The 25,333-nt window shown below is 43.8% G+C and overlaps 1 protein-coding gene across 5 annotated transcripts in view; it reads right to left on the bottom strand.

The window, feature by feature from the left end:
- Positions 1 to 25,333, bottom strand: part of LOC126547123 (pyruvate dehydrogenase phosphatase regulatory subunit, mitochondrial) — a 138,516-nt gene that overhangs the window by 50,387 nt on the left and 62,796 nt on the right. For all 5 annotated transcript variants that reach the window (XM_055062676.2, XM_050194992.3, XM_055062678.2 and 2 more), the window contains one exon: positions 17,053 to 17,245. In XM_055062676.2, coding sequence (XP_054918651.1) covers positions 17,053 to 17,245 — 193 coding nt within the window. The remainder of the gene's footprint in view (positions 1 to 17,052; positions 17,246 to 25,333) is intronic.

Below are 25,333 nucleotides of genomic sequence, written 5' to 3'. Positions count from 1 at the left end.
GTGCTCTGTCTACAACAGAACTTCTTCAATTTGTAGCTCAACAGCTGCAAAATCCGTTGTTTGTTCTAGAAACTAACCTTCAAATATAGCTTGCTACGTCATTTCCAGGTGTCATTCAATGGAACTGTTAAGGCTTGAGAGGAAAAGTTGGTGAGCTCAACCAGCATGTTCCCATGAGCAAAATTTCTGTCTGGGCTTTGCTTCTTTAGGAGACTAACTCGCTCCCGCGCTTCTACATTCACCTCATATGCTACCCCTTCTATTGTGGACTGCCGCTATGGTACCTCTGCCTGTACTCCTGGCAAAGTGGCAGTGTATGTGAACAGCAAATATCCACAGACACCTATCCCAGTATCACAGTGGTGCACTCAGTAGCAGGAAGTGGTTGTCATGTTGATTTGCCTTTCTCACACTGATGTCATTCTGGTATCGTGCTATGTACAGCAACACCCAAATGGTTGGGTGGCTGCATCACCCCCGTCAAACGTACTCCAGCTGCCCAATATTAGAGGCGGGTGACTTTAATACACCACGCATAGCCTGGGGGTATCCCGTTACTAGTGCGCGAGACCAAATGGTCATGGAAAATTTTATAGACACCCAGTTCGTGCTTCTTAATGCCCCAGCCACATCAACTCGTCGTCAGGATCATGCCGGTATCCCTGCTTATTCCCTGGATCTCACTTGGTGGTTAGGCCATGCAGCAGTCAACTGGAATCAGGAACCAGGTTGTTGGGGTAGTGACTACTATCCCATACATATAGGCATACATCCAAATTGTCCCTGGCACCTATGCCGTAAGTGTCATGTAATTAACTGGGATCTATTCTGTGCTAAACTAAATGTGTGGTTCTCATCGTATGCTGACGATGCTCATGTGGACCCCTTGAACATCATTGGGACTTTGGTTTCCAGTGCTACACTGTGCATGTAAGTCGTTGAGTCCAGTCCAGCACCGGATCTACAACTTCTACGTCTGCAGGCAGAGTGTCGTCGAGCAGAGAGTGTTGTGTCTCGCTCTCCAGACTCCAACTTTGCTCATTACAACCTCAACCGAGCAACTGCAGTGGCTCGCAGACATGAAAAGACACTTTCCTGGAGCAACTGGACGGAATGGTGTGCGTCGCTTGAACCTTCCTCTACTACAGCTTCGGTGTGGTGGACATTCTGGATGATGGAGCGAGGTCCATGTACTCCTGGTTCAGTCTCCAGTGCATGTCTTGTATCCAGACTGGACCCTGCAGTATCCGCACTGGAAGTTGCGCGATCTTTGTATCCAAATTACGACAGCGTACCTCCCACTTTTACCCACTCATTACCATACTGGCCCATGTGGGAGGAGTCCCATGCAAGGGAGACATTGACGGCATGGAGTCATTGTTCATCACGGATTAACTACTGCCGGTAATCGACAAAGCTAAACCACGGACTGCCCCTGGACCTGATAGGATACTGTATGAGGTGTACAAAAACACAGAGAAACCTGTTCTTGAGTGGCTGCTTGATAATATAAATACTGTGTGGAACTCCGGAGAAGTTCCAACATCGTGGAAACACGTGGCTGTTATGGCCATTCTGAAGCAGGGAAAGCCACTTGGCATTCTCACAAACCTAGCTGTGACCAATTACCCTTACCACAACACTATGTAAGCTGCTGGAGTGAATAGTGGTGATGCACCTCAGCTGATGGCTTGAGCATTTCAGGTGGTATCACCCAGCCCAGATTGGATTTCAGCCTCAACTAGGCACTGAAGATGGCTTAGAATACTTTTCCACTGCGGTGCTCATTGGTGGTCACTCCCACCGCATGTGGACGCTGCTTGTGATGGACATACATCGAGCTTATGACAATGTGAGCCATGAGGCTATGCTTGAGATCCTGCAGTGGATTCACTTGCCTTGTCATGCTCGCGCATTCATGCAATCATTTCTTCGTGAGCGTTTTTTTCTGGTCCGCCTTCAGAAAGAACTATGAACAGTTTATGACGAAATGTGTAGTGCCGCAGGGATCCATTCTTGTGCTGATATTGTTTAATGTTGTGCTACTGCCAATGGTGTGGGAATTGTCAAATATTCCGGACGTACGATTCTTAATGTATGCTGATAATGTGACAGTATGGACCACCCATCACTCTTTCAAGCATCAAGAATGGGCACTGCAGGCAGCATTTGAATCAACACTTGCTTGGTGCATGTCAGTGGGGCTCACACTTTCAATGGAAAAGACCTTCAACATAAGCATTGCTAACAGCTAGGGTCGTCGAAAACTTAACCAAACCCCTCTTCGCCTTGCGCTCGATGGTCGATTCTTGGTAGAGGTAACCACAGTCCAAGTGCTTGGAGTGGACTTTTCTTCGTCCAGATCGGCATTGTCTTGGCTACACTGGGCCTCCAGATCTGCTTCTAGCATTAAGGGAAAAGACGCGTCCACGTAATTCACCAAGGCAGCAGCCGCAGGAATGCTACTGTGTTTAACACCTGCGCTTTGTCACTGTGTCACCTCTTTTGTCGCATCACCCAGAAATCGGGTGGGGCTCGCACCTGTATTGCTCGGCAGCTGGTTTGCTCCATATTCCAGCCTTGCTTGATCTAGCAAGCATAGTTGCAGTGCCATACCAGAACAAAATGGGCTCGACTGGAAAACCTTAACTGTGAAACAATGCACGTGATTACAGGCCTTCCAAGGCTCACACCTATCACGACACTTCATGCAGAAGCTCAGGTGAACACACTTGATAAGCTCATTCACTCAAAAACACAAAGCGCAGATGATAAAACACAGCAGCATTCCTGCGGCTGCTGCCTTGGCGAATTACATGGACCCGTCTTTTACCTTAATGGATCAATCCTTACTGCCACTAGCACCATGGGGCCACTGCCAAGTGACTTACAACAAGCCAATTGGTTGCATTTGGCAGGTCACTAATCGAAACTCAAATTCCATGAGCACCACTGCAACTGCACCTTCCTGTTCGGAGTTAGAGGAACTAGACCTAAGTGCCTATATGGATGCCAGGTCAAGTTCGGCAATTTTTCATACTTCCTTAGTATGCCCTTCCTATCAAGGTGTAAACCAGACGTGTTCTTATGAGTTGAGTACACCCATTACCAACGTAATGGGGGAGCTAGTTGCACTCTGCGATGGCCTGACCACTCTGTTACCAATCGCCAAGGTGCAACACTCAAGAAGTGTGATCCTCTACACCGATTCAGTGCAAGCGGTGCGCTCACCCCGTCGTGTCAATCGTTCAGCTGGTGTAGTGATGGACTTTCACTGCTGTGCGACGTCTTATCCATGACCGGTTTGAGTCTGCTGGATTCGGTGATTAAGCGTTCCCGCTCATACCATGGCAGACGGTGCATGCCATTCCTTGACAGTCGTACACTCATTGCCTCTGCTCATTTTTCTGCACTCTGAAACAACGGACATTCAGAAAGAAATTCTTTGGCACACCGTATGAGCTCGCACACCTCCGTATAGTTCTGATCTGCCGGCTGGCCTTACCCATCAAGAGGACGTATCACTCTGAAGAGTTTGCATGAGTGTGGCTGTCACACCGTCCACCCACGCGCAGTGGGGAAATATCGATGCCTCTTCTACATGCCCTTACTGTCCCACACCAGTACAGATGGCAGACCTACAGCACTTGCTATGGACATGCCCTGGTTTGCAATCGGCTCGTCAATCTCAACTGAGCCACGTGGGTCTCCACCCTAATTGGCCACCAGACTTACACAAGTGGATCTTTGGCCCTCATCACCACTCCTTTTTGGACTTGATGCAAGAGACAGAGTTTCACAATTATGTATAACACTTCCGTTTGATGCCGTAAGGCAAACTAATGCAATAAGAGAGAGAGAGAGAGAGATGAAGAGGAAAGGCAGGGAGGTTAACCAGATATCTGTCTGCAATAAAATTTTTTTAAAACAAGCAGTTCTTAGTGCAAGGTCAGATATACTAACTTTTCTCCAAATAGCCTTGAAAGGAAAACCACATCTTGGTATTGTCTGCAGGTGCTCACTGTCATAAGGATCCGATCCCGTATTGGCAGTAAAAATAAACCTCATGGTAATTATCCATGGAAGATACCACAGCTACCACAGATACCAAAGCTGTCCTCGACGAACTAAAAAAATTGTCTACTGGCCAGGCCACACTAATATCCGAGATGCAGAGCCTCAAAACCCAGCTAACGAGCACAAACTGCACTATTGCTAATCTAAGCACCCGCCTCACAGACTTAGAAAATCTCTGCAAAAATCTTTTGGCTCTCCGAACAGAAGTTGACGCCATTAGCACTAAGACCGGTCAACTAACCCATCGTATGTGCGATATTGAAGAGCGCCTTGACGACCTCGAGAACCGTTCCCGGCGCAACAATTTAATATTCTACGGTTTTCCTGACACTAACCCGAAGGAAACATACGTTCAATCGGAGCAAATAATCGTAAGCCACTGTCTTGAACGCTTTGGTCTTATAGTCGAGCCCAAAGATATAGAGCGAGCACATCGACTAGGGCGTTACACCACTAACCGCAAACGACCCATCATAGTGAAGCTTTCATCCTTCAAAACTAAAGAATCTATCCTCTCAAACGGTCCAAAACTAAAAGGCACAAATTTCAGCATTGGGGAAGACTTCACGCGTCCAGTTCGAACCGCCCGAAAACAGCTCATTGCCTTTGCTAGGAGCAAATCCGTACCATTTTCATTGCGTTACAAAACATTGCATATTGGAGCCCAGCGCTATATCTTTGACACTGCATCAGGAACTGTCAAAGCCGTATCGTAGGGATCATGTCGCCGTCAGCAACCACGCCATCAGCACCATAAATGCGCAAGAGCGAATCTTTCATTTTCTGTACTTTATACTAACATACGTAGTTTTCTTCCGAAACGCGTGCTCCTGTCTAATCTAGTACAATCAACCGGCAGTAGTATACTGATACTAACAGAAACATGGCTCAATGACGACATTTCGGATACGGAGGCACTGGCTGACTTGCCGAACTTTAACATTTTTCGCCACGACCGCAAAAATGCACGTGGCGGGGGCGTACTCATCGCCACTAACAAAGAACTATCATGCTCTCTAATCAGTACATCTTCACAACTGGAACCGCTATGGGTAATGTGTCGTGCCCCTCCCGAAGCAATAATACTTGGGGTATGCTATAGGCCCCCTCGAACTGATCCAGATTTCGCCCTCGAACTTAATGAAATATTATCCCAGCTTACTAAAAAACACCCCAATGCACACATCCTCCTTTATGGAGACTTCAACTTCCCTAGCATTAATTGGCTCAATCAGGCTTCACCAACTTCAGGAAATACCGAAGCAAGCGAATTTATTAATGTTTGCCTCAACTTTGGCCTCACCCAACAAGTAACAGAACCGACGCGCGTCACTTGTGAATCGTCAAACATTCTAGACCTTCTACTAACGAATAACCCCGAAAGCTTAAAATCTATCGCATATTTACGAGAAATAAGCGATCACAAAGTCATTTATACCACTTTTAACTTCGTCCCCAAAACACGTTCCGTCTTCCGCAAAACAATTCACTTGTACGATAAGGCTGACTATGAAGCAATTAATAATGAATTACGAGATTTTCTGCCTGTTTTCCAATCCAATTTCGTTTCCCGTTCCCTCAATGACAACTGGCTAGCGATTAAAGACAAAATTACTGACCTGACTAATAAATTCATCCCCACAGTGAGCTTTCTTGCCAATAAAAATAAACCATGGTTCTGTAAAAATTTAAAAAGACTCGAAAATAAGAAAAAGCGCCTTTTTCGTACTGCGAAATGTGATGGAAGTCCGAGCGCATGGGACAGGTACTATTCTGCGGAAGACGCTTATTACACTGCAATTCGGAAAGCGCGAGAAACATTTTATCATAACGACTTAGCTAAAATTCTAAAAACTAACCCTAGAAAATTTTGGGAAGTCATAAACCCGCAACAAACACATGACATCACACTTACAAGCGATAAAGACGAAATTATGAGCGACGCTGTTTGTGCTGACACTTTTAACATCGCGTTTTCATCCGTGTTCACTGAAGAAGCCGACTTGCCTCTTCCTACGCCACCTACTGCGACACTGCCAATGATGGCCCCTGTTGAAATTTTTGTCGCTGGCATTTCATCACTCATTGACAAATTAAAACTTTCATCATCGGCTGGTGTCGACGACATTAACTCAAAACTGTTAAAAAATACTAAAGAAATTATTGCAGTGTATCTTTCGATGCTCTTTTCACTTTCACTTGAAACAGGAATCTTACCAGACGACTGGAAAGAGGGCAAGGTCATTCCAGTCCACAAATCAGGTAACAAACAATCCCCGCTAAATTACCGCCCCATTTCACTAACAAGCGTCCCATGCAAAATTATGGAACACGTCATATACTCTCACATTATGCACTTCCTTGACACTAACAATTTTTTTCATCCTTCCCAGCACGGATTCCGTAAATCTTTATCTTGTGAAACCCAACTTGCCATATTTCTTCATGATCTACACTCTAATCTCGACCTCAACCTTCAGACCGATGCAATCTTTCTCGACTTCGCTAAAGCATTCGATACAGTATCACACAAACGCCTTATACTAAAACTCTCCCAGCTGAATTTGCACCCTAACGTTTTCGCATGGATCGTAGCATTTCTCGACAAACGCTCCCAGTTTGTTTCAATTAAAAGTAGCCGCTCCAGCTCCCTCCCTGTAGCATCCGGCGTCCCCCAAGGATCTGTACTCGCACCCCTCCTGTTCCTCATATATATTAACGACCTGCCTGTACATGTATCCTCCCATATCCGTTTATTTGCCGACGACTGTGTCATCTATCGCACAATTACAAAGATTTCTGATCAAACTACACTCCAACATGACCTTAACCTTGTACAACAGTGGTGCGATCTTTGGTTAATGAAGCTTAATCCTACTAAATGCAAGCTCGTTTCCTTTCGTCGCAAACTTAATCCCCTATCATTTTCATACCTGATCTCCCACTCCACTGTCGAACAAGTTCAAACATACAAATATCTAGGCGTCACCTTATCCTCTGACCTTTCATGGAACGCACACATCAGCAATATCAAATCATCCGCGAACAGATCCCTCGGTTTTTTTAAAGCGTCATTTGCGTCACGCACCATCAGACATAAAACTTCTCGCGTACAAATCACTCATCAGATCGAAACTAGAATATGCAGCACCCATCTGGAGCCCGCATCAAGCATACTTAAGAAACGAACTAGAATCTGTACAAAATCGTGCCACTAGGTTCATCCATTCTTCATATTCATACGACATAAGCATATCATCCCTCAAACGTAAAACTGATCTTGCTAATCTTTCTGTGCGTCGCCGCGTCGCCAGTCTTTGTTTGTTCCACAAATTATTTCACAGTCCGCTCAATCTAGCACCGTATATCATCCCACCCGCGCGCATATCCCCCCGTACGTCCCATCCTTACTCAATCGCACGCGCACGTGCTCGCACCACTACTTTTGCAGCCTCATTTTTTCTTCGCACAGCAGTGGATTGGAATGGCCTTCCCCGGAACATTGCAGCCATCACGTGTTCATCAACTTTTGCGGACAACTTAACTACATTTGTTTCTCATGAAGATCACTCTCTGTAACCTTGATTTGTAAACCCACCCCTTATGTAATACCCCCTAACCGGGGTCTTTAAGGTAATAAAGTGAAGTGAAGTGAAGCATGGCTTCAATTTGTTTGTCACTCACTGTTAACTAAATTGTTTTACATAATAGAAGGGCACTCAAGACATGGCCTGATCAGGAAGGAAAATAGTCGGACAGCGGCATCACACATTTGGAAGTACTGTGTTAAACATGATACGTATTCATAAAATTAAATCTCATACTACAGATAGAGGCTGCATGGCATCTGAATGTAAACGACAGTCAATCAGTAGTACAACTAAATCGATGACAATGTTAACTCTGGAAATATTTCAGCTCACAGCTAAGGACCTAATGTTGTTCTTATTGTTATGGCTTAGGTATTATGACTTCATCTGCATATTCATCAACAAGCAGTTGTTACTGCACTACGTAGCATACCAAGCAGCTTGTTGATGTATTTAAACTCTCCCTCAGCAATGGTCTCATGCCATGTTGAGTACCACTTCCACTGCAATTGAACACATGTACCAGCTATCTTTTGATAGAATCCTTATGGCTTTTGTAGCTCTCATTGCAGAACACACTGCTGCTCAGGTGTACACCCCGTCACTCCTTGTCATGAGACCACATATTTCATTTCACTGATGATACTTGACTACAGAGTGTGTGTGTTGAAAATAAATGTTTTTGGTGGGAGATAACACTTTTTGTGTAGTTCGGGTGCCTCCAGGTACAATCACGCAAAATCCCCACTGTTCCTACCCCACTTCTGTTAATTATCTTGCCTGCTAATTCTCTTTGTATATATCTTCGAGCCAGCCTTCATGTATTCATAAAGCAGAGCAGCACTGAATAAACATTAGTAGAAAACTATACATTCCCCAGCAGTAGTAGCGATGGCGAATATGTTCGTATGTCTTAAATACTCTGGTGTGGCCACATTGTGGATCACTGTGAAAGGAGGCAAAGATTTGTGATCTTAAGCTGCAGGGAATGACCAGTAGCCATCTACGGCCTTCGGGAGTGTAGTTGTGTCAGCGGAGCAGCTGATCATGAATGGCAAAATGAACGGCTTGGTATCAGAGGGATCGGGATACAGGAATGGTTGACGACCCAGAAAGATAGTCGAAAAGAGAAGCAATCCATGGGTCACGGCATTGTTCGGTGCCAATTGAGTCATGGTCAAGAGATGACATGGAGTGTGTGCACGTGGTTCCACAGGTCGAGTCAGGAGGTAGAGGTGAATGGGACAGGAGGGCGTCTGTGTCAGTGTGCTTGCATTCGCAGTGGTAGATGATGCAAATATCATACTCCTGGATTTGGAGTGCCCAGCATGCTAGGTGGCGAGATGGATCTTTCAACGCGCCGAGCCAACAAAGCACGTGGTGATCCATTACTAAGTCATATGGGCGGCCATACAAGTATGGGTGGAACTTGCCAAGCACCCAAAATAGAGCTAAGCACTCTTTTCAGTCATACTGTAATTGGCTTCTACTTTTGACAGCGTACGACTCGCATAGGCGACAATGTATTTGGAGTAGCCGGGCTTTTGTTGTGGGAGAACGGCGCCAAGACCGACCCCACTGGCATTTGTATGTATTCCAGTTGCAGCTGTCAGGTCGAAATGGCGAAGAATTGGCGGAGAGGTAAGAAGGTGACGCAGTGTAGCAAACGCAACGACGCATGTGGGAGACCAGGAGGAGAGGTCAATGCCACTGCATAAGAGCTGGGTCAACGGCAACATGATCGATGCGAAACTACGTACAAAGTGCCGAAAATATGAGCATAGGCCCACAACACTGCGAAGCTCTTTGATGTTAGTAGGCTTCGGGAACTCAGCAACTGCATGAAGTTTCACAGGGTCGGGTAAAATGCTTTGCTTGGACACAGTGTGGCCTAAGATGGTCAGCTTTCACACGGCATTTTTTGAGGTTGAGTTGGACGCCAGCATTATTTAGACACATCAAAACATGTCTAAGGCGAGTAGGCAGGTCGAAAAATCAGAAGAGAAAACCACGACATTGTCAAAGCAACATAGACATATAGACCACTTGAGGCCACGCAGAATATCCTTCATGAGTCGTTCAAACATGTCAGGTGCGTTGCAAAGTCTGAAGGGCATCACACTGAACTTATATAGGCTGTCAGGTGTAATAAATGCAGTTTTCTGACGATCGGCTTCAGCTATAGGAACCCGCCAGTAGCCAGAATACAAGTCTAGGGATGAAAGGAGTTCCGCTCCTTGAAGGCTGTCAAGGGTGGCGTTGATTCACGGCAAAAGATAGAGTCTCTGCACATTACCTTATTTAATTGCCAGTAGTTAACGCAAAAGTGAAAAGACCCATCCTTCTTGCAAATGAGAATGACAGGAGATGCCCAGGGACTGTGGAATGGTTGAATAATGCCACGGCATAGCATATCGTCGACTTGGTCGTCAATGACGCGATGCTCTTCGACAGAGACGCGGTGCGGTCTTTGACGCAACGGCTGGTGTAAACCGGTGTCAATTTAGTGCTGCACTTCCGATGTTCAGCCCAATTGCGGCTGAGAAACATCGAAAGAATTTCTAAGGTGGTGTAGAAGCTGAAGAAGCTTGGAGTGTTCGGAAGGGGTTAGTGTAGTAGCAATGGAATTCGAGAACATGTCACTCGATGACTCTTAAAGCATTGAAAGGGCATGCAGTTCAGTGGAGTCAATATGGCAAGAGTCGTCTGGCACAGTAACAAAGAACGAAGAGTCAAGGTGTTCCACACCACCAAGACATTCGCCAACAAGCAACGTAACAGATGCAGAAAGGGGATTGTCCACAAAGATATTTATGAGGCCAGTGGTGATGTCGAGCATTGCAAAAGGCAGTGGAATGGCTTTGCAACTCATAAAAATGTCAGACCGTGCAAAGAAGACTGTAGCATCGGTGACGGCACTGCAGAAGACTGGGACAAGGGCAAAAGAGCCAGGCAGAATGTCAGTGTCCTCGCGCACGACTTTAGGCGGCTGATCCAGAGCATCATGGAATGGTGCATCACACAACAGTGAAAATTCAACTTCAGCTTGTGCGCAGTTGATGACGGTTTTATGACAGGATAGGAAGTCCCAACCAAGGGTGACGTCATGTGAGCAGGCAGAAAGAACAATAAACTCAACAATGTACATAATGCCTTGTATAAGTACATGGGGAGTACAGGCTGTGAGAGGTGTGACATGCTGCACGCTTGCCATGTGAAGAGATAGTCCACAGAGCGGTGTGGTCACCTTGTGCAGCGAACAGCAGAGTTTGGCAGCTTCAACAGAAACGGCGGCGCCGGTGTCCACAAGTGCAAAAGTAGAAACACCTTTGACACATATTGTGACGATGTTAGCAGGAGAGGAGTGAGGACTTGGGCAGTTTAAAGATGGCACAGTTCTTGCCTCTTGAGGCACTTAGTTTTCCTGGTCACAGGGTGTGGGTCGGCAATGCATTGGGGAGAGCGACCATCAACGAGGAGAAGGTGAGCGGTGCGACAGAATGTTAGGGAGGTCAGCACAAATATACCGCTGGGAGGTATCTGGGGCCGATTGGCACATGGGCTGACTGCCATACTGGAACAGTCGAGCAGCGTCACTGGAAGTTTGAAGGCGACGGCCATGGCAATAGCAAGCTACATGTCCCGGAGTGCAGCAGACGTAACAAATTGAACGATTGTCAGCCATCTGCCAAGGATTGCTGACGCTTGGTTCGGCCCAAGACGCAGTAGGAGTGGTGGATGGAGCAGACTGTTGCAGGATCGAGAAAGGCGGCTGGGGAAGCCTATGCACTACCTGCGCATAGGGGTGAGGCATGGCTACATGCTGCACTGCCTGTGCATATGTAAGAGGTACGGCTACAGGCTGCAATGCCTGTGCATAGGTAAGAGGTGCAGCCACAGGTGGCTGGTAGTGAGCAACGGGAGCAGCTTGAGCAATCTCATAGGCAGTGACAGTGTGGAGCGATGGAGGCAGACGACAGGATGGCTCCTGAGTGAAGGGGACCAACACGGTTGACAGGCAACTTCCTCACCCACAAAGTCTTGAATCTGCTGAAGCAGTGGAGAGTGTTCGGAAACGGCAACGGGATTCGATAGCAAGTCGGCGGTTGACTGAAGCTGCCAAGTCAGGGTGTGCTGTTTCTTCAATTCATCGTAGCTCTGACATAAGGCGACGATTTTAGAAATGGTATGTGCATTCCTGGCCGGGAGCATCTGGAATACACAATCTTCAATGCCTTTGGGAATGTGCTGAATTTTATCATCTTTGGGCATGGCGGCATTCACACATTTACAAAGGTTGACGACTTCTTCAATGTAGCTCGTGAAAGTGTTGTGCACAGGCTCGCAAGCACTGTTCAGCATGTAGCTTGCGGACAGCAGGTTGACCAAACACTCGTGTAAATGACATCTTGAAAGCTGACCGTATCGGGATGTCGCCTTCGTGGTTATGTTACCAGAGTGAGGCGATGCCAGTAAGATAAAATATGACACTGGTCAGCTTTGCGAAGGCATCCCACTTGTTATGTGCACTCACCCATTCATATGACGCAAACCAGTTCTCCACGTCAGTGTCATCTGTAACACTGAAGACCTTCGGATCATGTTGCCAAGGGACCCCAGTGCAGGCACTGGACCGGGGCGAAGGTGCCGACGAGTCTGTCGGTCGTGATGGTGTGAAAGCATTCGGATTCGAAGCTCCAGGGTTCAAGTGACGGGGGAATTCCAGCAACTTCCACCAATAGATAAGAGGTTTATTGGTGGTGTCACTCAAAGACGCTATGAGTTCAAGGAATGGCAAGGCAGCATGAGGCACCGTCTCAAAAGACACCAGCGACCAGCAGTGCGAGCAGAGCGAACCTTGCTTTGGCAATGCTGCTGGATGGTGGTGCATCTTCTTGCTCACACATTCAATATCCTGATGGTCATTCTGATGTAACTTTTTCATTGCCAAGGCTAGCACAGATGTGTGCATGCACGAGCAGATGTGAATTAGCTAACACATTATTTTTAGGATTGAAATAACAGTGGACCAGATGCATAGCCATTGCCACTGGGCAATACCTTCTGACTGAATTAAATTAAGCAAAGAATCAAATTAACCAGGAAAAAGAAAGCTGGAGGAAGTTCACTGTATTTGATTTTACTGTGTATGCCATTTTATGCCTATATCCTTTGGTTTACATTTGAGGAGGCCAAACGAGAAGTTTGCTGACACCACTGTGGCACTTGTGTGTCAGCTTGGGACTAATATGCTGGTACGAAAGAATGTTGAAATTTAGGAATTGCAGTCAGTAAAAGATGTCAACACTGTTTGAAAACAGCCAGCATCATTAGCCGTGTTGAATACTAGTTGCTAACAATGTTAAAGTCAGACCACATTAAACCGCAGGTCAAAAAAAGACAGAGCACAAGCAGAAGAATGAAGATGCACATAAGCACTACACACAGATTAATTTTTATTAATAAAGACAAGCTTGAATAAAAACCCGAAAGCACAGGTGTGTGCTTAGTACACAGAATCAAGCATAGCAGACATATCGCCACGAAATCAAAACAACAAACAAGCACAATATCACTGCAATCGACATACAAAATCTCAGCCTGGTTTAAGTGCACGGAAGGCTGGCTCCCACACGTGTCCAACCATATACATATAAAATAGGCCTCTACTACTTGCCTTGCCTAAACATTGCAATGTCAATATAATACTGGTGTTGTTCAAAAGCAGCTTATCACCATACATCCTACAATGCTGAATAAGGTGAAAAAAGTGACTCTTCCTTTTTATTCTCTCCTTTTGTGATCAGCCCTTACCAATTTGCCGATTTCTTTGTTCTACTAAAATAGTTTAAGGTTAGCCTGAAAGATTTCACAGTAAGCATGAGATGAAATGTTACTGCATATTATGCAATCACTAGCAAAAACGTTCATTCAGGAGGTCAGCTAGTATGTCAATAAAGTAAAGTGGAGAGAGTAACAAATTAAAAATGGCTACCCTGTGACACATCAAACAGCACAAGAGAGGGGTTAAGGTTATCAGAATACTAGTAAATTTAAGATGACATAAAGTCCTTAATCCATGCAAGGAGGTTTGTGTGAATCAATGACAGGATAACTAGACATGGGAAACAGAGACTGTAACCAACATAAAATATTTTGAGAAGTTTGAGAAACTGACAAAAACTGTCAACTTGAATTTGAGCACCTTTGAATGAGAGTATGTCATGCAAAAAGCAGGTGAGGAATGTTTTGCATAAATCCGTAATCCTAATGAAAACTATGTGGGCATTAAGCCATTTGCTTCCACAGCCAGCGACCCACTGGCCGCCGGCCACGACGGCCAAGGCCAAAGTCAGAGTGACCAGCGATTCGCCGGTCACTAAAAGAACAGTTGTTTCTGGATATTTTTCATGGATGGCAGCACATTGTAGGCTATTGTCTACTTGTTTTGGGTTTCGCACAGAGATGGGCATATTTGTCTACACTTTCAGCAGGGATTGTTTGTACAACAACAGAAAGCTACCTGCTCGCTAGACTCCGCTCTTGTTGTACCACAATACCAGGCTCAAGAAAAGCATACAGTGGGCTCATTTTTTACAGCCCACACCGACGAAAACTGCAACACAGAACCATTTGATGCTGTGCTCAGTTTTCAAGGGTAAAGTGCAAAAGTTCAAGAGGTGTTATTGAGTGCAAAGAACGCAAAAATGCAAATTACGTTCCTGCATGGTTCAAACTTTTTTTAATGCTCACTTTCTAGTTTTTTTTACTGCATCTGATGCAGAAGTCTTTTGTGAACAAAATAAATCAGACATTTTGTAAATGCGATATCTGTAGCAGATATTATAGCAATTTTCAACGCAGAGCACGCCCAATGAAGCAGGAAAATCTGCCGCAGAACATCAGACACAGTGGAGTACCGAACGGGTAGAAACGAAGCGGTTAAACATGGTGCTATGCTCTTTCATGCCAATGATGTTGCTTCCTAAATCTACCCTTACTGACGCCAACAACTTCCATGTGCTCTCAAACTAAAATTCAAAGCCAGACACAGCGGTCTCAATTTATACATGTCATACTCAAACAGTTGTTGCCAAAAGCAGCAGCAGCAGTCAAACAGGTGCATAAATTAATATTCTTGCAAGAAGACCATGACAATTTTGTTTTCAAACTGCTAACAACCAGATATAGATAAACCCACATGATTTTATATTTTAGAGCAAATCACAGCAAGCAATTATAAATTCTCTTGCAAAAATTACAAAAGTTCTTGCTTAAAATATGTTGCCGAAAACAAATGTGCCCATTCTTCATCATAATGAATCACCATATTTTTCTTTTTTGTGTGAAGCACTTATCAAGCATGCTTTCAGATAAAGGGACATTTCAGTTCCCACCCTAAAATCGAACGGCCCTACTATAACGACAGATGCTGAAAAGGTTGAATTGTTTAATCTACATTTTAAATCAGTGTTTTTACAGTAACTAGTGACTGACACGACCACATCACTTTCTCCTAACTATGCCTCTAACCACTGCATGCCTGAAATAAACATAGATGTACATGGTATCGACTGTCTTCTGCGGGAATCGGACACGTCTAAATCTATGGGTCCTGAGAGAATTCCATCCTATATTCTAAAGAAATGTCACGGTATTGTTGCACAATATCTCTGTATTATATTTCAAATCTCGTACTAGACCGAGTTGGTTCCACAGGACTGAAAAATTGTGGCTGTTAATCCCATCTTTAAATCAGGAGACAAGAAACTGGTGGAAAATTACAGGCCTATATCCTTAACTTCAGTATCCTACAAGGTCTTTGAGCATATATTGTATAGTCAATTATTTAAACACCTTGAATCTATTAACTTTTTTACTGCCTCACAGTATGGTTTTCGTAATGGTTACTCATGCAACACACAATTAATTGAATTGCAACACTTTACAGGTAACTCCTTTGATAAGAATAAACACATAGATGCACTATACCTTTACTTTAAAAAAGCGTTTGATATGGTATCTCATCACTTGCTGGACATTAAAACGTCTTTGAACGTAGATAATAAAACCCAAAACTGGATTTGTAACTATCTAAATGGTTGTGAACAGAACGGGGTTCTTAATGGGTGTAGATCAACACCTAACCGTATCTTCAGGAGTGCCCTAGGGCAGCGTTCTGGGGCCACTATTATTCCTCATATATATTAATGACATTGTAGATGACATACAGTTGCCCTTAAAATTATTTGCAGATGACTATGTTCTTTGAATAAAAACAGAGAAATAAATTCACCATCAGATGTAACAATCTTGCAGAGGGACCTTGATAAAATAGAAAATTGGTGTTTATGCTGGCAAATGAATCTGAATATTAGTAAGTGTAATGACGTCCATTTTTCCAATAAAAAATTCGAACCTCAAACACAGTACAAAGCTGCACACAACAATAAAAACTGTCTCAGAGTGCAAGTATCTTGGTGTTTACTTCACGCCGAAACTTAAATGAAATGTACATATCCAGCAGTCAGCATCCAAGGCAAGTAAAATGCTGTTTTTTATTAGTAGAACTTTCAGATCAAGATCCAAAGAAGTTAAACACTTTATTTTTTGCATGTCAGATCTATCCTCGATTATGCCTCTATGATTTGGGACCCATATCAGGAATATTTGTAACAAGTAATAGGAAAACTTCAAAATCAGGCTGCACGTTTCGTCTCCAATAATTACAACCATTTCAAAAGTATCACTGAAATAAAAGCATTGCTGGGACGGGAAACGTTATTCACCAAAAGAAAAAATTTTAAACTCAAATTCTTCCACCGTATTTTCTACAATCAAACAGGCATTGATAGCCGTAACTACCTGTCGAAGCCAACTTATGTCTCGACTCGACCACTCAAAGAAGGTGCGAGAATACAGCTGTAATATGCACCCATTTTGCCAACTCCTTTCTTCCATAAACTGTGACAGACTGGAATTTTTTACCGGAGGAATGTGTTTCAATATCTGATAATCCCGATTTTTATTCCCACCTGTGTTTGTGACAATGCACTACTGTCTTAATTTTGTTTTAATTTTCTGTTGCGCTTGAAAATGTTCACTTATTGTGTGCTCCCACCTGATGTTACTTTACCTTATACATTCTTTACTTATTTTTGTGAACAATTTAATACATCATTCTCTAACTGTGCCCCCTACGATAATGCCTTCGAGGCGACGCAGGTATTCTGTAAATAAATAAATAAAATAAATAAACACCTATTTCATTTTACCAAACAACCAAAAAAATTCTTCCTTTGCCATTTATGTATAAAAAAAAAAGCCAGCAATGCCAAAACATAAAGAAACAGTAAAAAACACCTTGATTAAACAATCAACAAACCTGGTGCCTCAGTCATGCGATCTCGAAGAAAATGAGCATTGTTATGAATTCCGATGAACCTCCGTATGTCAATGTCCCACAGGTCAAGCTTCGGCTCTCCTTTTGCAATCCATTCAGCTGTGACTTCCCCCAAGCCACCAGCAGCCTCAATGCCAACAGACTTCATTCCAGAGGCCACAATATAGTTCTTTGCCTAAAAGCAAGCACAAAAAGTGTTGATAACTAGCATTCACGCAAGTACTACAACCAAGATCAGGACAAAGTAGGCTACACATACAAAAGGCTATGTGTATCTAATGTAACTGAGCACGTAACTATGGCTACCTTTCCCCCCCTCATCTCAGCATACAGACTGAACAGAAGCCTCCTGTTCAGCAGATCTTACTTAAAGGGACACTAAAGGGCAATATTAGAATGTATTAGTAGATTACACATCTGCAATAGCAAAACTTCCATTCTTACCACGGCTTGGAAAGTCAGAAAAGAAGCAAAATCAAAAGATGGGTAGCGACACTGTGAAGGTCCTGCACCAGCTTACAGGGATGTTAAGGATTTTGACAGCATCTACTTGAGCCTAGTTAATTGTGTAGCAGTAACGATTACCATTCCATCTAAAGGAACCAAATACTCAACCTAGAAAGTTTTGACCCCGTTTCCCACACCAGAACACCCTAAAAATGTGAAAATAAGTGAACATCACTGGCATCACACGGACTTACAGGAGCTGAGGTTTGGCCACGAAATTCAATTAAAGAAAATTTGGCCTTAATTCGCTCCAGTGATAATCAACCTTCTTCCACCAAAATGAATGCAGTGGTGGTCCAGCCAGTTTAGGATTTGAAGCAACCTTTCGAGAAGGAGAAATGTCGTTCTGGAGCAGTTTAGGAGTAGCCACAACAACATTTTGTAGTAGCAGTTGTGGAGCAGAAAAATTTGTCTTTTAGGAACACTTGGTGTAGTACAGCAGTAATCTAGCCATTTGGCAAAGCTTGTTATTACTGTGCAATCAGTAAGTCCTGTTGAAGAGTGAAGCAAGACACAAAGCCAACAGCGACCAATCAAGCTTGCCTTCCCACGGATGGTATACCACGCACGGCATGTTGCAAACATCTTTATTTGGGTAGGCAAGGAACCTAATTTTGTGAATTAAATAAAATTTTGTAGCCTAACCAGAACAAAGATATGCACCTGGGCACAAAACAGACAAAAAATTACAAATGTGCTAGAACAATTTGTGCCGTGAGGTACAAGACAAAAAATGGTGGCAAATGTCTTATGTGCATTCCAAATGACAGATGTATTTTGATATGCTTTACCACACTAGACAAACTGTGTATTATGCCCAATAACAATGTTAGAAGCTCAACAAGAGACTATGCATGTCTGAACGGCACCAAGATGAGATTCCTCTATATGTTGTGTCGCAAAGATGGTGATGGCGGTCAAGAGCAACATTCGTCCCATCCCATATACTCGCTTTCATTGTGCGATGGTTTTTCAGCTTCCCGTGTGGCCACTGCAAATAGATACAAGTCGATTCGACATAAAACTGTAACTTTTGTTGCCGATAACTGAATGATCTTCCGAAGCCCTACCTATTACTGCCCCCAGGGGTTCAAATTGATGTTGATGATGTGTGGTGTTTTATGGCGCAAGGGCCAGGTTTGGCCAAAGAGCGCCAGGCCAATGGTAATGAGATCAAAGTGAAGCGATAAATTACGAGCAATGGATGTGACAGGGTTGTAAAGGGGCCTAAAAGACGGTCACTGTAAGGCATGTAAGTGTGTAAAGTGTGTAAGAGCCCGTGTCCATCGCCTGTTGCGAGGCGCTGGACACGCGCTCTTCTGAGCACTGTGTTTGACGTGAACGCCTCAGCACGTGTGACGACACCTTTGAGGCCACCTGCCTGGAGGTGGATGGCCCCTTCTGCTGGGTTGGCAGAGCAGACGACACCTTTGAGGCCACCTGCCCGGAGATGGATGGCCCCTTCTGCTGGGTTGGCAGAGCAGTGCTAGCTGCAGCCGCCAAGGGGGCCAATGGCATCACCGCCGGCTCACTGCATGTGGGCCGGACAGCCACTGAGAGTCGTTGTGGCGCCGCCCCCTGACGCACCACTTCGGCAAAGCTGTTCGCTGGCAGGTATGCCACCCGCCTACGAGCCTCTTTAAACATTATGTTTTCTTTTACTTTGATTGTGACTATTTCTTTTTCTTTCTACCAAGACGGGCATGACCGCGAGTATGCGACATGCTTGCCATCACAGTTCATGCAGTGTGGAGCGTTTTGCGTGTTTCAAAGGCATGGTCATGGAAACTGCATTTTGCACATGTCTGCCAGCCTCGGCAGTTCTGGGAACTGTGGCCAAAATGCTGGCATTTGAAACAGTGGACAAGGATTTGGAACATACGGCCTGACTCGTAGCTTTACATAGCCGGCCTCGAGTGCCTCAGGCAGAATACTTGAGCAAAAAGTGAGTACAAGATGCTTGGTGTTTATCTCCTTGCCATCGCGCCTTAGCATAGTTCTTTTAACATTGATCACTTTCTGGTCACTCCAGCCTTCCAATAGTTCAGCTTCTGTTAGCTCCATCAGATGATCGTCAGAAACAACACCATGGCTGGTGTTCATAGTTCGGTGTGGGGTTATTGTAACTGGGATTTCCCCGAATGACACAACTTAAGGAAAATTTAGAGCTGTTTCAGATCGCGGAGTTCCAAAAGGAGATCGCTGCTAGCCATTTTCGATGCTTTATAGCCTGCACCAAGAGTTTCAGTGAGATATTTAGACACGAGAAAAGGAGAAATAATTCTCATGGTGTTTTCAGGTTTGTTAGAATGAACTACATGGAATCAGGGGAAATTTGGCGATTTGTTTCCAAGAAATGGGAAAACATCTTCGGTGCACCCTCGTTTCTAAGGGCGATCAGGGAGTCGGGGGGAAAGAGGTGGCCATTAGTAGTACGGAGTTTTTGGCAGGGATGGCCACCGCCCACCATCGAGCCCAACCAGGGGACGACACAGGACGGAAAGTGTTTATTTTGCGCACGCCAGCGGTACCACCCCACTATAACCAAATACATATACCCAAGGCCGGATATAATGCACAAGGTTAACCCTTGATGCCCACGAAGTCGGAAGTAACAGAAAAATAACGATCAACGCCGTTTCGGTCCTGCGGTCAAGGCAAAAAGCCCAGAAAATCGGACAGCGAAGGGTTTTTCAGTACGAAATTTCAGACGTTCTTATACACTGAATGTATGGGGTACCGTGGCGGTCCCGCGAAGACGTCCGCATTATTAACGTCCGGAAAATAGCTCGTTGACTGTAGTTGCATCATCATCATCATCAGCCTATTCTATGTCCCCTGCAGGACGAAGGTCTCTCCCTGCGATCTCCAATTACCCGACCTGCGCCAACTGATTCCAACTAGCGCCCACGAATTTCCTTATTTCATCGCCCCACCTAGTCTTCTGTTGTCCTCGATTGTGTTTCCTTTCTCTTGGTAACCATTCTGTAACCCTAATGGTCCAGCGGTTATCTAACCTGCACCACATGCATCACATGCCCAGCTTCATTTTTTTCTCTTAATGTCAATTAGAATATCGGCTATCCCTGTTGACTCTCTGATCCACACCGCTCTCTCTTTCTGTCTCTTAAAGTTATGTCTAGCATTCTTCATTCCAGCACTCTTTGCATGATCCTTACCTTGTTCTCAAGCTTCTTTGTCAGTATTCAAGTCTCTGCCTTGTATGTCAGCACCGGTAAAATGCATTGATTGTACACATTCCTTTTCAATGATAATGGTAAGCTTCCAGTCGGGAGCTGACAATGTCTGCCATGCACGCTCCAACCTATTTTTATTCTTCTGTGAATTTTCTTCTCATGATCAGGGTTCCCCGTGATTAATTGACCTAGGTAAACGTACTCCTTCACAGACTCTAGAGGCTGACTGGCGATCCTGAACTGTTGTTCCCTTGCCTGGCTAGTGATCAGTATCTTTGTCTTCTGCATATTAATCTTCAACCCCACTCTTACACTCTCTCTGTTAAGGTCCTCAATCATTTGTTGTAACTCGTCTGCAGTGTTGCTGAATAGAACAATGTCATCTGCAAACCAAAGATTGCTGAGATATTCGCCGTCGATCCTTACTCCTAAGCCTTCCCAGTTTAATAACTTGAAAACTTCTTCCAAGCACGCAATGAATAGCATTGGAGAGATTGTGTCTCCTTGTCTGACCCCTTTCTTTATAGACATCTTCCTACATTTCTTGTGTATAATTAAAGTAGCTGTGGAATCTCTGTAGGTACATTCCAAGATATTTACGTAAGCGTTCTGTACTCCTTGATCACATAATGCCTCTATGACTGCTATTATCTCTACTGAATTAAACGCCTTTTCGTAATCTCTGAAAGCCATATAGAGAGGCTAATTGTACTCTGCAGATTTCTCCATTACCTGATTGATTACATAGATGTGAACCATTGTACAGTACCCCTTCCTGAAGCCAGCCTGTTCACTTGGTTGGCTAAAGTCCAGTGTTGCCCTTATTCTATTGGAGATTATTTTGGTAAATATTTTATATAATACTGGGAGTAAGCTAATGGGCCTATAATTTTTCAATTCTTTAACATCTCCCTTTTTGTGGATTAGTATAATGTTTGCATTCTTCCAGTTTTCTGGAACCCTTGCAGTCGACAGACACTTTGTATAAAAAGCCGCCAGTTTTCCAAGCATTAGGTATGTCTCCTCCACCTTTGATTTAATTGACTGTTATTCCATCTTCCCCTGCCGCTTTTCCCAGTTTTATATCTTACAAGGCCCTTCTGACCTCATCGCTAGTTATAGGAGGAGTTTCTGCAACTTGTTCATTACTGCTTCGAATGGAGGTATCATGGCTCCTCTAGGTACTCCCTCTATTAGCTCTATTACTTCCCTCTATTACCTCTATTACTTCCCTCTATTACCTATTACCCTCCTTATCTTTCAGTGCATACATCTTGGTTTGTCCTATGCCAAGTTTCCTTCTCACTGATTTCAGGCAAAGTTCATTTTTTATGGCTTCTTAAGTCTTTCTCAGGTTATAATTTCAAATATCCCTTAAGTTCGCCTTGTTAATCAGTTTTGACAGTTCCACGAATTATATCTCTTGAGTTGGACACTTTCATTCTTTGTCGTTTCTTTACTAGGTCCTTTGTTACTTGGGAGAGCTTGCCTACTGCTTCCCTTGGTGCCTTGCCTCCCACTTCCAACTGCTGCCTCTGCAGCCAGCCTAGTTACGGTTTCATTCGTTACCCCTATGCCATCTTCATCTCTCTGTTCTAAGGTTGCAAATTTGGTTGCAAGTACCAGCCTGAATTTGTCTGCTTTTACCCTTACCGCCTCTAGGTTGGCCCGTTTCTACTTGACCAATTTTACTCTTTCTCTCTTCAAATTGAGGTGAATCCTAGCCCTCACTAACCTATGATCACTGCACTTTACCCTACCTATCACTTCTACTCCCTGCACTATGCTGGGATCGGCAGAAAGTATGAAATCAATATCATTTCTAGTTTCACCATTAGGGCCTTTCCAGGTCCACTTTCTGTTGCTATGCTTCCTGAAAAAGGTGTTCATTATTCGAAGCTTATTCCTTTCTGCGAATTCTACTAGCATCTCTCCTCTAGCGTTTCTAGAATCGACGCCTTAGTTGCCACTTGCCTGTTCACCCACCTGCTTTTTCCCCACTTTTGCATTGAAGTCACCCATTACTACTGTATACCGAGTTCGCACTTTTCTCATCGCTAATTCAACATCTTCATAAAACTGATCTATTTCCTCATCGTCGTGACTGGATCTTGGAGCATAGGCCTGTACTACCTTTAATCTATACCTCTTAAGTTTGATTACGACTACTGCTACCCTCTCATTAATGCTGTAGAATTAGTCAATGTTGCCCGCTATGTCCTTATGGTTTAGGAATCCTACCCCGTATTGCTTCTTATCAGGGAGACCTCTATAGCAGAGGGCATGGCCGTTATTCAGCAATGTATAAGCCTCACCAGTTCTTCTAATCTCACTAAGGCCGATAATATCCCAAACAACATCTGATAGTTCCTCAAAGAGTCCTGCTAAGCTAGCCTCACTGGACAGAGTTCGGCTGTTAAAAGTTGCCAGGGTCAGTTTCCATTGACCCTAGTGAAAACATTGCACTGCCATGAAAATGCGAAAATGCCGCACTTCTGCGCAGTTGGTGCAAATGGTACTTGAGTGGGGGCAGCCAGGAGCAGGCAAGTCTAAATGTAGCAAAATGGCACAAATGGTGCAGTGGGAGTCACTGTGAATGAAAACTGGATTTTGAAAGTATACCAGTTCAACCTGACTTAGTGTTGCTCTTTAGTGTCCCTTTAGGCAGAACTTGTGATATATGTCCAGATTCAGTCTTTATTGCAAGAAAATCTGTTGTAAGCACATTAAAAGAAAATGGAAGCATGTGTCATGGTTTGAGAACAGCAAGTGGGGTCTCCTGTAAAACTACAGTCAATAAAAATATTGATGGCATTATCAGATAAGAAACAAGCTGCCACAACATATACTGAGTGTTCCATAAATAGGAGTGCCAGGTATACACAACTCTGCCAACTATAGTACCACTGGCTCACTTCTGCTTTAATTTCACACACAGCATTAAGCAGTGGGTTCAGTTTATTACCACATTTGTGTGTATTACTTGCCCCACTTGCTTTGTTCACAATAAATCCATAGTGCGCATGGTTTGTGGCAATGCTACTCAAGAAATGGTGGTTTCCCTACAATGCAATGGTGATGCCCCATCTGTCACTGCTACAGTAAAACACGCCATCCACCATGTTTCACCATAATGATGAAAGATGGTGCCACCATGGCACTTTGGTGCAAAATATGAGCGTAAACAAGTCAACTGATTAGCTGGAAGACTAGTGTATACCTGGTACTCCCATTTATGGAACACTTGGCATAGAAGGAGGCCAAATATATTAATGTGGGCACAGTTGAACTAATACAAAACACTTAGCCGGTCTCTTTTGGCATGAACCACATTCCTTGAAAGTTTCACTGAACTTGGAAAGCATCGACAAAGGAACACAGTAATCACTGCCTCACAAATTAAAGGGGCACTAAAGGCAAACATTGAATAAATGTAGATTGTTTAATTACCTTTCCAGAAACCTCAGAATGTTTATTTCATGCAAAGAGGTGAGCTAGTTGCAGAGAAAAATGAGACTGAAGGGGCCACACAATAATTCCACTAGTAAGATATCTTGAAATAATTGAAGTAAATAAATGTTCCTAGCAAGCTGCATGTATGTAGCTTATGTTCAGCCAGGTAGTAAAGCTTGCTCTTTGTCAGATACTTATAGCATAAAGAAGGTGCCACATTCCCATATAAATGACTGACAGACTTGCGTGAAGTGGCAGCACCAATGAGTTCTTGTGTAGGAAAATTCCACAAAATTGACCTCTGCAATTTCTTGCACCTTTAAATGCAACATGATTATTTTTTTTTACTAGTGGTTCACTACAATTTACTGATTATAAAGGAGACATGTTACGTTATGGGAGCTGGTACCATATTTTCATAGTAGCAGCACCAATCCTGTACCAAGTTCACATCATTTTCTCACTTACAGAGTTACCATTCCCACTAAAAATGATGCCTTAGACAGACTGAAACCCTAATGAATAACATCAGCTAGACTTAATATCTGCACTTATTCTCTCTTTAAAGCTGCAAAAATATCAACACATATAAGAATATGTTGGCACGCTAGTTGGCTTGACATGGTTACATATGTTGTGCAACATATGTCAAAATGGACAATGGGAGAGAAGAAACCAGGACACATGCTGGTCCTGTGTTCTTCTCATCATATGCCCACTGCTGGTACACACTGTATAACTAGGGTTCAGTGTTTTCAGTTTAAACCAATAAATACCAAAAAAGGTACACAACATTTTTTCAACTAATTTGGTTTTAACCGAAAAGGGTCAAAGAAAATAAATTCACCAGAGAGATGTATTTCCTTCATCCCTTCATAGTAACATCCCTATATGGCATTGTGCCCTTGCCATAGACAGGTTCTCAGAAACTTTGTTATTCCGTATTTGGATGCAACTGCACTTTTGAAGAGCAGGATGTGCAGTCATGCAGCACCTTTCAGTGTCAATAAGTCAGTGAACTGGATATTCATGTGGGGAAAAAAACGTTAAGGTGAATGGAGATAATTATCTACAGAAAGAAAGCAGGTAAAACTTAATTTAAAAAA

The sequence above is a fragment of the Dermacentor andersoni genome, chromosome 1, assembly GCF_023375885.2.
Source record: "Dermacentor andersoni chromosome 1, qqDerAnde1_hic_scaffold, whole genome shotgun sequence".
Taxonomy (NCBI): Eukaryota; Metazoa; Arthropoda; class Arachnida; order Ixodida; family Ixodidae; genus Dermacentor; species Dermacentor andersoni.
The sequence above is the reverse complement of the archived record's forward strand: the minus strand, read 5'-3'. Positions and strand labels throughout refer to the sequence as shown.